At 42.4% G+C, this 13,104-nt stretch overlaps 1 protein-coding gene across 3 annotated transcripts in view; it reads right to left on the bottom strand.

The window, feature by feature from the left end:
• Positions 1–898: 898 nt before the first annotated feature.
• Positions 899–13,104, bottom strand: part of RFWD3 (ring finger and WD repeat domain 3) — a 42,205-nt gene continuing 29,999 nt past the window's right edge. For all 3 annotated transcript variants that reach the window (XM_068527828.1, XM_068527827.1, XM_068527829.1), the window contains exons 9-13: positions 12,736–12,886; positions 9,227–9,403; positions 7,368–7,582; positions 5,892–6,103; positions 899–3,377 (exon numbers count right to left, since the gene is read on the bottom strand). In XM_068527828.1, the coding sequence (XP_068383929.1) occupies positions 3,234–3,377; positions 5,892–6,103; positions 7,368–7,582; positions 9,227–9,403; positions 12,736–12,886 (899 nt within the window). In that variant the 3' untranslated portion in view covers positions 899–3,233. The remainder of the gene's footprint in view (positions 3,378–5,891; positions 6,104–7,367; positions 7,583–9,226; positions 9,404–12,735; positions 12,887–13,104) is intronic.

Raw genomic sequence — 13,104 nt, 5'->3', positions numbered from 1 at the left:
GCGGCCTTGCTGTGATGCAGTAGTGGATTTCAGAGCTCAGCAGCTGGAACAGCAGTCAATTATGCCCTCCTTGGTTGGAGATCTGAAAGGCACATGTTCATGGCCACCACACCTGGGCAAATTCTTTCACTTCTCTGAAAGTTCCTTTCATATAAAAGGTATACCACAGCATTAGGTACATACTCAGTAAATGTAAGTTGTTATTATAAATCTAAAATGAACTATTCTGATTACTTTTTAATTTTAAGAAACAAAACAGTATGACTACTGAGCTGGAACGACAGCAGTGGCTTAATATCAACAAGAGTAAAGGGATGAAAAATGGAATAACATACTTCCAGGCACTCCAAATTATCCCGCTAAGGGATCTGAACTTGTCACAGAAATCTCAGTGATTGTCTAGGGTGAGAACCCTATTTCGTCTAGGGTTGTTAAGACCCAGAGAGAAGAACCCAGTATTCTGGAGTGTGGGTGTTCTACCTCCCTTACAACAATTTGCCAAGTTGTACAAACTATGGTTCCTAAAGGAATTTCACGTCTTTTTTGGGGGGGGGAGGGAGGGGTCTTAATCAGAGAAGCAAATGTTAGCATCTGCTAATGTATTTGTTTCCTTTCCTTGACTCAGGCAGCAAGTGACTCAGGTGAACTGAGGAAAGGGGCATATTGTTTGCCTAGTGATGTTAAGTACTGTCACTCTCTCTACCTCGTCAGGATACCACCTTCATGAGAGGAACTGGGGTCATGGCCAACTCTAGGGCTTCTACTGGAGCCCGAGCGCCACAATTAGAGAGCCCGCATGCCACAACTAAAGAGAAGCCTGCACATGGCAATGAAGATCCCGTGTGCTGCAACTAAGACCCAACACAGCCAAAAAAAAAAAAGACAAAAGACATCAGGAGCAGGTACACATGGTAAATGCTTTATTTTCATATTAACATTAAAACATAAAACACAAACATTAAAACACAGAACATGAACAGAGATCCCACTGTCCGGTTTTCAAAGCAGGTATAAGGATATATACAACAAGAAAATATTTTTGAGTCTGCTTAACTCCAAACCCTCAAATGGGAAAACAAACTTAGAGCCAGGGGTGAGGGAACATGGTGGGGCAGAGTCTGGGTCTACAGAGGTAATCTCTCCTGCCAGGCAGAGGAGAGCGGGGGCAGGGGCAAAGTTTTTTTCCTTTGGAGAAATCAGTCACAGTCCCAAGAATTTGCTTCTAAAACATCTAAATTTACTAGAGGAATGCAAGGATTGGTAAGACATGAGATTCTTCCAACTTCCCTAGTAATACAAGTCCCTTGGTTCCTACACTTGGGGGGATTAATCAGCATCAGCTGAGTGTACTTCAACATTAGTCAAATCCTAACCCTGCCCTGGGTTCTGCCCCTGCCAAAGACAGAGGCAGCCAGGGCCTGACCACTTGCATCCTGTTATCTTATCATTGGCTGAAACCAGATGAGCTCTGCTTTTTCATTCAAATCCTTCTCTGCCACTGAAGCTCTAGACCTGGCAGTCATTCTTAATCATCAACATATCAAAAGGAACACCTCCTCTAGAAAAGGGGGCTCTTTCCCAGGCTCTGGAAACTGGCTTTTTGAAAGATGTCCTTAAATAGGAGGTCACTCTTTAAAAGCACAACTAGAATGTGGAACTCTGGGGAAATCTACTGCAATAACCCCTTGCTGGTGAGAAATGCTGGAAACAGTTCAGGAGTTGACCGGTCAGAACTGTTTTAAAATAAAAATGATAAAACTTATACATAAAATAAAATAAAATTCCTATTATTTAAGAAAATCACACTGTTAGCCATCCTGCTCCCAAGAACAAGGAGCACACACCTTGAGATATGTTCTGTTGTGGACAACAGTTTAGCAGAGTAGCCTTTGGCAAAGCAAACAGATATAAAGTGAGCCCTCTATTGGAGAAAAGTGCAGCTCCCAAAGTTGGACAATCCAGGGCTGAAATGAAAGCTGGTGGGCATCTCCCTGCAAACCACATAGGCCTCCAACCACTGTTATCTTCCTGAGAACAACTGTTTTACTAACAACACTTTTTTTTAAAGTTAGGAAGGGAGGCAAATCAGAGGAACTTGGAATCAAACATCAGTTTCACCTGGGGGAAGGATTTAACCTGGGAATTCTAAACACGCTCAAGAATGGCTCCTCACTCCAAGGGGTTGACTTTATTCAGAGAGAGACTCTTTCAAAATGGAAAACACAAGTCCTTCTTTTGCTTTCAACAGCAGTCTGAGTAGCTTCTCTTTTGTAAGCCTCTCTTGGTTAGCCCCTTGCTCCTGATCTCTCATACTAGAAGACTCAAGTAAGAGCTCTGACATACGGCTCATCTTTTCCTAGTGAGAGGGACAAAGAGTGGCCTTCAAAGCATTGGCTTATATAAAACCAATCCTGAGATCCTAAGCTGGCTGGAAAAAAAAGTGAGTCTTCCTCACTGCTCAAACAACTGGTCTCTCTCCTTGACTCCCACAATGTGACGAACTCCGTACACTCGGCATTAGGGAAGGGTCTACAGCTCATCAGCCACCACCATCACTGGGTTTACCAATATCCCAGCACTGCACACCTGAATATTACTGTTCCTGCCACAAAGCAGACCAGATGTGCTCTACCACACACTTCTGTAGGGATGAGACCAAGTTACTAAAAGGTTATCAGGCCGCAAGGTCAGAAATAGATCAAATCCTTTGGAAGATTCTACAGTGCCCTCTTGTGTTCAACTAAAGATTCTTTTGCATCCAGGCTGCATCCAAGCAGCATCAGGAAGATGGTTAGTCCCTTCAGGAACATACGCATTCCCAAGTCATATAGCTCAAGTGACAAGACCAGTCTGGTGGGATGTCACATCCTCTGGAAATGCTTGGTGCACACACATATCCTAAATGACTTCTGGGAGGATACTCTCCGAGGTTCGGCAGAAAGTCTGATCAAAAATATTGATTCTCAACGAAGATTCATGAAGGCTTTTACCCCCAAGAAATGTATAATGTGATGGAGTACCAGTCACTGACTCTTTTGATGGACACTGAAAATACACAATCTGTAGTGCTTTGCTGACCTGGAGTCCTAGAATCATACTAACCCAACGGAACCACAATCCCAAAAGTTCTAGGCCACAGACAATAAGCACAGATCTTGCTCAGGGCTGCCAGGTGCTAACAAACAACATTTAACATTAACCAGCAGCATGCCCGACAAGTTTCAAGACCATGGTCACTCCCACCTATGGATGTGGACCATCTTCTCCGTTAAGGTAGCCAAGTAGCTGTTATGGTTCACCTGAAATGGGCAGATGTCCAAGACAGGCTGATCAGCCTGCAGTTCCTGCAGCAACGAGCCACTGCCAGCATCCCACAGCTAAAAAAGAAAAGCAGAGACAAAGGTCAGCTAGGTCCCTTCAATTCAGCTAGGGACTTGCATTCTTTATCATCACACAACTTTGAAAGCACCGCAGAGACAGCATTGCCTGGGGAGCAAAACAGACTGTCCCTAACCTTCACAAGGTTGCACAAAGCCAACACACCTGACATAGGTCACGTATGGCCTCACCTACTATAATCAGCAATTAGTCTACCTGTGAGTGGATCTGAAAACCAAGCCTAGTATTCACCGCTTCAATCTATGTGCCAAGAACTCTTTTAGGGAAAGAAGGGTCAACAAGACAAAAAGTCCCTGTCTCTGCCCTCATGGAACCTATATTCTAACTGGTGCTTTCTTCTCCTTTAAAAAAATTTTTTATTGTGGAAAAAAAAAATTAAAGTAATAAAAAGTACAATAGGACAATGAGCCATCCATCACCCAGATTACTAAGCTTTTACCATACCTGCTTTATTGATTTTATTTTTTTCTTTGGTGACATCATGTCATTTTACCCTTATATACATAAGTATACATCTCTAAAAAAAGACATTTTCTTGGGACTTCCCTGGTGGCGCAGTGGTTAAGAATCCACCTGCCAATGCAGGGGACACGGGTTCGAGCCCTGGTCTGGGAAGATCCCACATGCTGCTGAGCAACTAAGCCCGTGCACCACAAATACCGAGCCCGCGTGCCACAGCTACTGAAGCCCGCAAGCCTAGAGCCCGTGCTCCACAAGAGAAGCCACTGTAACACTGTAATGAGAAGCCTGCACACCGCAATGAAGAGTAGCACCCGTAGCAACTAGAGAAAGCCCGTGTGCAGCAACAAAGACCCAACGCAGCCAAAAAAAAAAAAAAAAAAGACATTTTCTTACACCTCAGTGTCACTATGCCTAACAAAATGAGCAATAATTTATAGTATTCTCTAATACCTAGTGCATAATAAAAACTTTCTGATAGTCTCTTTTTATATTTGGTTTGTTTGAATCAGGATCCAAGTAAGGTCCACATTATACTTGGTAGTCATAAATGTCTGTTTTTTTTTTTTTTTGGCTGCCCTGGGTCTTTGTTGCTGCGAGCGGGGGCTGCTCTTCATTGCGGTGCGCAGGCTTCTCATTGCGGTGGCTTCTCTTGTTGTGAAGCATGGGCTCTAGGCGCACGGACTTCAGTAGTTGCAGCACGAGGGCTCAGTGGTGGCGGCACGCAGGCCCCAGAGTGTGGGCTCAGTAGTTGTGGCGCAAGGGCTTAGTTGCCCCACGGCACGTGGGATCTTCCTGGACCAGGGATCAAACCCGTGTCCCCTGCATTGGCAGGCAGATTCTTAACCACTGGACCACCAGGGAAGTCCAATAGTCATAAATTTAAACAAGCCTCTTTTTTTTTGGCCACACCACATGGCATGCAGGATCTTAATTCCCCAACCAGGGATAGAACCCATACCCCCTGCAGTGGAAGCACAGAGTCTTAACCACTGGACTGCCAGGGAAGTCCCAAGCCTCTTTTAACCTAGAGCAGATCCAACCTCCCCACTTTTTTTTCTTCTGCCACTGACTTGTTGTGGAAGCAGGATCAGTTGTCCTATAGAATGTCCACAACCTAGATTTGTGTGTTTGCTTTCTGTACTATTACTTAACTTGTTCCTCTACCCACTGCAATTCCAGTAAATGAAAGCATTAGACTCTAGAGTGGTGCTATCCAATATGGTGGCCACTAGTCACATAAGGCTCTTTTTTTTAAAATTAATTTTTATTGTAGTATAGACGCTTTACAATGTTGTGTTAGTTTCTACTGTACAGCAAAATGAATCAGCTATACATATACATATATCCCCTCTTTTTTGGATTTCCTTCCCATCTAGGTCACCACAGTGCATTAAGCAGAGTTTCCTGTGTTATACAGTATGCCACATAAGGCTCTTTACATTTAAATTAAATTACATAAAAATTTTACAATTAAGTTCTTCATTCACATTAACTACTTTCAAGTGCTCACATGGCCAGTGTGACATAATTGGACAGTGCTGCTCTATGGGTTCAAGGACACCACAGAGATGGCATCGTGTGCTTCATTTTGCCTCACATCAAGAGGCAAATTATTTCTGGTTAACCCACTTACAGTGATGCAAAGGTTGATCAATGTATTCAGGTGGTGACAGGCTGACCCCTGCACTGTAAATTCATCCTGAATTGATGAAGCTGATGCCTGATCAATTATTTTATAGAGGTTTCAGTAGCACTTTTTTTAAAAGGTTCACAATATGGCCCATGAGACACTATAGCTCACATAAAAAGAGTGAGGTCAATCTAAAGATATTGGTATGGAAAGATATCCAAAACAGGAAGTTAAATAGGAAAGAGCAAACTATAGAATAGTATGTATCAATAAAGTGTGACTTGTGTAAAAAATAAACTAAGCAACCACACATATACACGTATGAAGATACATGCAATTATGGAGAACTTTGGCTCTTTGCTTTATATAAGTCAGTATAAAAAACTGACAGACTACTCACCAGGGCAGAATTTGACACTTCATCCCCAGTACACACCAGGATGCTGCCATCATTCTCTGGATTTTGGAAAATGGCACTTTTGGTCAGTAGTTTGCAAGTGGGTCCCCCACGGAATGTTTGTATAGAATGGCAGGAGCAGATTGGCTCTCCAGCATTATCCAGCTTATAGGACATCTCCATGAGTACACTTCGTAAGGTGCTGTGATTTTTATCTATGAGACAGAGAAATCAGTATTGATCCATGGGGATGGTCCAAAGAAATTAACCAAGTACATGAACTTGGTTACCAGTTAGTTGAGTGGAAAGGGCACAATTTTATCAAACCATCATGAATAGTGACACAGCAAACATAACAAGAACAAAATAATACATCACAAATGAAATTCAGAACCCTAGGCTAGGATGAAGCAAGTTATCTACAATAGGTTTTTGTATATGAAGGAAACAATTCTGAGAATGAGCTAGCCTTTTTAGGAAAATCACTGTAACCGGCCAGACCTCTGTTTGGGTTTTTGTCTTCCTTAAGGGTTCTGACTACAAGGTTTTTTCCTTCCCCCAGTCAGGACCCCATTAATCCCTGGAACTGTACATATAAAGTGAAAGCATATTATTACAGAAGGGGAAGCACATACAAGTGGTTCTGCTGGGAGGCAAAGAAAAGCTAGAGAACAAAATGGGATCCCCAAGCTTTCTAAAGTCATAGCAAATCCTTGGAGATAGAGGACCTAGATGACTAAAACCAAAAGGGAAAGAAGAGTCTGCTGAAGCAGCTTCTCAGCTCAAACAAAACTTAAAATGCTTAGGTCAATCCACAACTAGCAGAAGTATGAGCACTTTAATGACTATCTCTTACAAAACATCTGCCTGACCATCAGTATAGCTCATCAGGAATTTAGATTCATACCTTTCAGCTAGGAAGAACCTGTGAATTTTAGCATAGTTGGTCGTCAAGGGTTGCAGTTCTGGTTCTGGAGGCCATGAGAAGTTCAGCTGGCTAGGGCCACTACGGTTGTCCATCTACTCTTCACTGACGTGTGTTGGCCCCAAATAAGGAAGAACAGCTAATAGCCTAGAGTCTGGGTTCTTTACATGACTCCCCTTATCTGGGCCTTTCTTTTAAGTGAAATGAGGGGCAAGTAGAAAACATGACACTGATCTAAGGGTAGCTCAGTGGCTTCAAGAGCAGGTCTCCTCATTCCACTACTGTCTTAAGTCATAGGGGCTCCTAAAGTGGCTGATTCACTTCCAAGGAGTACCTGGCCAAATATGTCCCAGTTCACACAAGTGAGGAAAAGGGAGGCAGGCTCTGTGGAAGAACCTGGGGCCACTGTCCTCACTGTAGTAGCAAGAGCTATTAGTCTGTGAGGGGCTTACCAGTACCACCTGAAGGCTAGGACAAGCTCTCCTTTTCTCCCCTCTACCAATCTGCTCCCAAACAAACCACAGGTCCCACGAGGACATGCCAACAACACTCACCAGGCCTGTAGGTCACAAGACAGTGCCGGGTGCTGCTCTCTGTCTGAAAGTCTATGCAGCCCCCAGGCTCCATGGGCAGCACGTGAGGCCAATGAGTAAAGCCCATTTTCAGCTCCCAAAAGGAAGCATTCTCCAAGCTTCCAGCCAACACCCCACCATATGGAAATGCAGCCGAGGCAGCTCTGGGTATGTATGACAGGGATACCAGCGGGCATCTGAAGGGAAAGAAAGGAAATTATGCCTCACCTTCCAATACTTGGATTGCTCCAGACCCCACTACCAGGAGCCCTTGAGGACTTTCCTAACTCTATAGAAAAGGTTAAAAAACTTCTGAGGGTGACTATCCTCTCACAGCTGATAAAACTACCAACCCACTCTGCAGAAACAAAAGAGCATACATATAATATTCCACATTCAGTTTCAGAGGGGACACCACATGCTCTAAAAGCAACGGGAAAAAAAAGGACTAGGAAATTTAAAAGTATAAGATTACAAACACAAGAACTGACTGGCGTGAAGCTTCTGGAAATGGGGTTAGCCACATACACAAGAAAAGTCAGGAAGGAAATTCAGCTTATACATCTAATAAACTAAAGCTTCCAAGCTGTAGTTGACAGACCCCCTCAATTAAAATCCAGCCTAGGGAATTCCCTGGTGGTCCAGTGGTTAGGAATCTGTGCTTTCACTGCTGTGGGCCCAGGTTCGACCACTGGTCAGGGAACTGAGATCCCATAAGCTGTGTGGCACGGCCAAAAAACAAACAAACAAACAAAAAAAACAGCCTAAAGCAACTACATTTTAATTCAGAAACAGGATTGTTTCTTTAGAGATTTTCTAAATGTCTTTCTGCAATCATATGACCCAGACTGCACGCCAAGAGTTCTCTCAGAAATATTAGCCTACAGACTATGTTCCTATGAACTCGTTTCTGCTGAAGCTGCCAAAGTGATCACGTTGCCTGCTTTGTTTCATTTCCTTGTCATAATGAAGCTAACCTAAGCAAACTAAAACAAAAACAAATACATATTCTTCCCTTGCTATTTGCTGTATTTTATTGTCTACGTGGATCCTCTACATAGACGGCAGTCACCTTGTTTGCCTGAAGTTCGAATTTGTATAAACTTATATCAGTCACCTTCAGGCCCATGAACCACATCACTGAAGAACGACTCCACTCAACCCAAATGAAACGAAAACCCCACAGTGCTGAGGCTAGGTTTCAGTAAACAATTATTACTATAGTGATATCTTTATGTTTAGATTGCTCTACCCCCCTTTTTGTACACTCTGAAGAGCCAAAGTGGTGCTGGTGGCTACCCATCCTCAGAACCTGGGCCAACTTCACAAACCTCCCAACTCTATAACTGGATTATAAATGGATAAATCATAGTAATATGGTATCCTTAGACCAAGGTGGTTCAGCTGTGGATTAGGGAAGTTTTAAATCACTTTTTATTGGGCTGCTCTTTACTGATCTCTTCCTATGTGTTAGACATGTGTGTCTATTAAAGCAAGACGGTGCTAACCACATTTCACAGATGAAGCTCATAACAGGCCAAGAAATGTGACCAAGGTCACACAGCTCATAAATGGTGGAGCTGGGCTCTGAACACATATCTGATTTCATTTTGGCATGTTGGGTCAATCTGGTTATATTTGGTACCAGAACTTTCTACCATATGAACTATCATGAACACAAACTCTAAGGATCTTACTGATTCTGAAGTGAGAATAGATCAGTGGACTCAAGAGAAATGCCCTCCGTTAGGAATTCTGATCAACTGTGAAACACTCTCAAAAGACAGGATTAATACAATCACAGTCTAAGAGAAAGCTGTTACCTACAGGTGGCTCCCTACCTAGCTTTCTGAGGTACTAACTCCTGGATATGAAAGCTTGTGTTTCGAAGGTCATACAACAGAATCGAACCGTTGACCAATCCAGCATACATGTAATTGTTTTCATCAAGACACCAGCAGCAGCTCCAGACAGGACGTCCAGTATTATAAGTCTGGACCACAGTATTTGTCTCCAGGCTGTGGAGTTAAAAAAGACTTTTACAACTATGCATTACAAAAATCAAATACAGAAGAAAGATGTAAAGATTATCATTTTAATGATGATCCTTTAAGAACATAACCACACACCAACTATCTGGATTCCCAATTCCCCCTAGGGACTGCCCAGATAACTCCTTTTAATTCCAAAATATTTGTTTTGGGGGACAGGTTTTCCTCCTGAGCTGTAAGGAAGTAAAAGAATAAGTTAAAGGGACAGATAAACAGTACATTCCCTACTCTACCCCTATTACCTTCTCCATAGCTACCTATTACACAGGTAATCAATATTTAATATTGAAAAACTAGAAAATACATATAAGAAAAATAAAAATAAATTATAATCCAATCATCCAGAGGTAGTCACTAATAACACGTTGCTATTTAACCTTTCTTTCTCCCCCTAATTTTCAACATTACTAAAATAAGTCATAGCACATAGATACACATAAAACATAATGGTACATTGATTTTGGGGGTAAAATTAAGCTGAGGCATTCTTGAAAAGTCAAAAGGTATATCAGGCCTGGAGCAGGCATCATGATGTCCCTCAGATTTAGCTGGAGAAATTAAATAAGAAGCCAACTAAGAGACATCTAATCAGAACTACTTTTTTTTTTTAATTAATTTTTATTGGAGTACAGTTGCTTTACAAACTTGTGTTAGTTTCTACCATACAGCAAAATGAATCAGCTATACGTATACATAGATACCTTCTTTTTTGGATTTGCTTCCCATTTAGGTCACCAGAGAGCACTGAGTAGAGTTCCCTGTGCTATAGAGTAGGTTCTCATTAGTTACCTATTTTATACATAATAGCAATAGTGTATATATGTCAATCCCAATCTCCCAATTCCTCCCACCCCCTTCTTTCCCCCCTTGGTATCCATACATTTGTTCTCGATGTCTGTGTCTCTATTCCTGCTTTGCAAATAAGATCATCTATACCATTTTTCTAGATTCCACATATATGCATTAATATATTTGTTGTTCTCTTTCTGACTTACTTCACTCTGCATGACAGTCTCTAGGTCCATCCACATCTCTACAAATGACCCAATTTCGTTTCTTTTTATGGCTGAGTAATATTCCATTGTATATACGTACCACATCTTCTTTATCCACTCCTCTGTTGATGGACATTTAGGTTGCTTCCGTGTCCTGGCTACTGTAAATAGAGCTGCAATGAACACTGGAGTGCATGTGTTTTTTTGTTTTTTTAAAAAATAAATTTATTTATTTATTTATTTATTTTTTGGTGGCATTGGGTCTTCGTTGCTGTGCGCGGGCTTTCTCTAGTTGCACTGAGCGGGGACTACTCTTTGTTGCGGTGCGCTGGCTTCTCATTGCAGTGGCTTCTCTTGTTGTGGAGCACAGGCTCTAGGCGTGCAGGCTTCAGTAGTTGTGGCACGTGGGCTCTAGAGCGCAGGCTCAGTAGTTGTGCAACACAGGCTTAGTTGCTCCACGGCGTGTGGGATCTTCCCGGACTAGGGCTCGAACCTGTGTCCCCTGCATTGGCAGGTGGATTCTTAACCACTGCGCCACCAGGGAAGTCCCCAGCATGTGTCTTTTTGAATTATGGTTTCCTCTGGGTGTATGCCCAATAGTGGGATTGCTGGGTCATATGGTAGTTCTATTTTTAGTGTTTTAAGGAACCTCCATACTGTTCTCCATAGTGGCTGTATCAATTTACATTCCCACCAACAGTGCAGGAGGGTTCCCTTTTCTCCACACCCTCTCCAGCATTTATTGTTTGTAGATTTTTTGATGATGGCCATTTTGACCAGTGTGAGGTGATACTGCATTATAGTTTTGATTTGCATTTCTCTAATAATTAGTGATGTTGAGCATCTTTTCATGGTTTGTTGGCCATCTATCTGTATGTCTTCTTTGGAGAAATGTCTACTCAGGTCTTCCGCTCATTTTTTGACTGGGTTATTTGTTTTTTTGATATTGAGCTGCATGAGCTGTTTGTATATTTTGGAGATTAATCCTTTGTCAGTTGCTTCATTTGCAAATATTTTCTCCCACTCTGAGGGTTGTCTTTTTGTCTTGTTTATAGTTTCCTTTGCTGTACAAAAGCTTTTAAGTTTAATTAAGTCCCTTTTGTTTGTTTTTATTCTCATTACTCTAGGCGGTGGGTCAAAAAAGATCTTGCTGTGATTTATGTCAAAGAGTGTTCTGCCTATGTTTTTTTTTTTTTAAATAAATTTATTTATTTATTTTTGGCTGCATTGGGGTTCGTTGCTGCACATGGGCTTTCTCTAGTTGTGGCGAGCAGGGGCTACTCTTTGTTGCGGTGCGCGGGCTTCTCATTGCCTTGGCTTTTCTTGTTGCGGAGCACAGGCTCTAGGTGTGCGGGCTCAGTAGTTGTGGCATGCGGGCTCAGTAGACGTGGCTTGCGCACTCTAGAGCGCAGGCTCATTAGTTGTGGCGCACGGGCTTAGCTGCTCCATGGCATGTGGGATCTTCCTGGACCAGGGCTCGAACCCGTGTCCCCTGCATTGGCAGGCATATTCTTATGCACCCCCAGGGTAGTCCTCTGCCTATGTTTTCCTCTGAGAGTTTTATAGTGTCTGGCCTTACATTTAGGTCTTTAATCCATTTGGAGTTTATTTTTGTGTATGGTGTTAGGGAGTGTTCTAATTTCATTCTTTTCCATGTAGCTGTCCAGTTTTCCCAGCAACACTTACTGAAGAGGCTGTCTTTTCTCCATTGTATACCCTTGCCTCCTTTGTCGTAGATTAGGTGGCCATAGGTGTGTGGGTTAGAACTACTTTCTAGAAGATAAAGGCATGGAGCACACTCAGATCTGGTGCAGGGTACTTGCAGAGCATGTGAAAGATAAAATGTAGTAACTGAGGGTTACTGATGAGAGCAGTCATCATGGCACCCGGGACAATGAGTTCCTGGTAGGCATTTCTGTTAGGTACAACGATCCGGGAACAGACAAGGAATAAGCAGTCCCAAGCTAGTATGGTGACTCCATGGTGTCAGTACCAAGGCTCCCTCCATATTGTCATTCTACCAACTCTAGGGTGTTACTCTCATCTGCATGACTTAAGATATATTTTGTAACATATATAATTTTTAAGAAATGGAACACCACACGTTCTGTTTTGTCACCAGCTGTGTCCACTTTTTAAAGCAATACATTTTAAAATCAATGAAGCTGGATCTGAGAAGACAATGCCTTACACATCTCCCATCCCACCCCCACAAAAGCCAAGGTCATCATAACACAGATAACTAATTCCCACACTATTCAACCCTAGGCAACCCAGGGCCCATCTTCCCCACAAAGCACTCACCTGGTCAGTTTAATAGTGTTGTCCAGGGAAGCAGAGAGAAGTAAGCCTTTGGATCGACTGCTGAAAGCCAGTCCACGTATCTGTTTGCCATGCACGGGAATATACTGACTGCTTTTCATGTTGGCAGTACTCAACATCTTAACACCAAAGCCTGCCAAAGATACGAGAGAGTGAAACAGATCACTGAAAGTCAATTTAGGACAAAGCAAACTACCATTTCAAGTAGGTCCTTTCTTCACCTTTCTTGGCATGTCTCTGGGAAAAAGTTAGTCGAACAAAGAAAATAAAAATTCCCCGGAGTTCTAATTTATTTTAAAAAATACATTCCATCCCAAATATCTATCAATAAGTGAATGATAAAGCATTGTA

The sequence above is a fragment of the Eschrichtius robustus genome, chromosome 19 (genome assembly GCF_028021215.1).
Source record: "Eschrichtius robustus isolate mEscRob2 chromosome 19, mEscRob2.pri, whole genome shotgun sequence".
Classification (NCBI taxonomy): domain Eukaryota; kingdom Metazoa; phylum Chordata; class Mammalia; order Artiodactyla; family Eschrichtiidae; genus Eschrichtius; species Eschrichtius robustus.
This window is presented reverse-complemented; position numbering and strand designations above follow the sequence as displayed.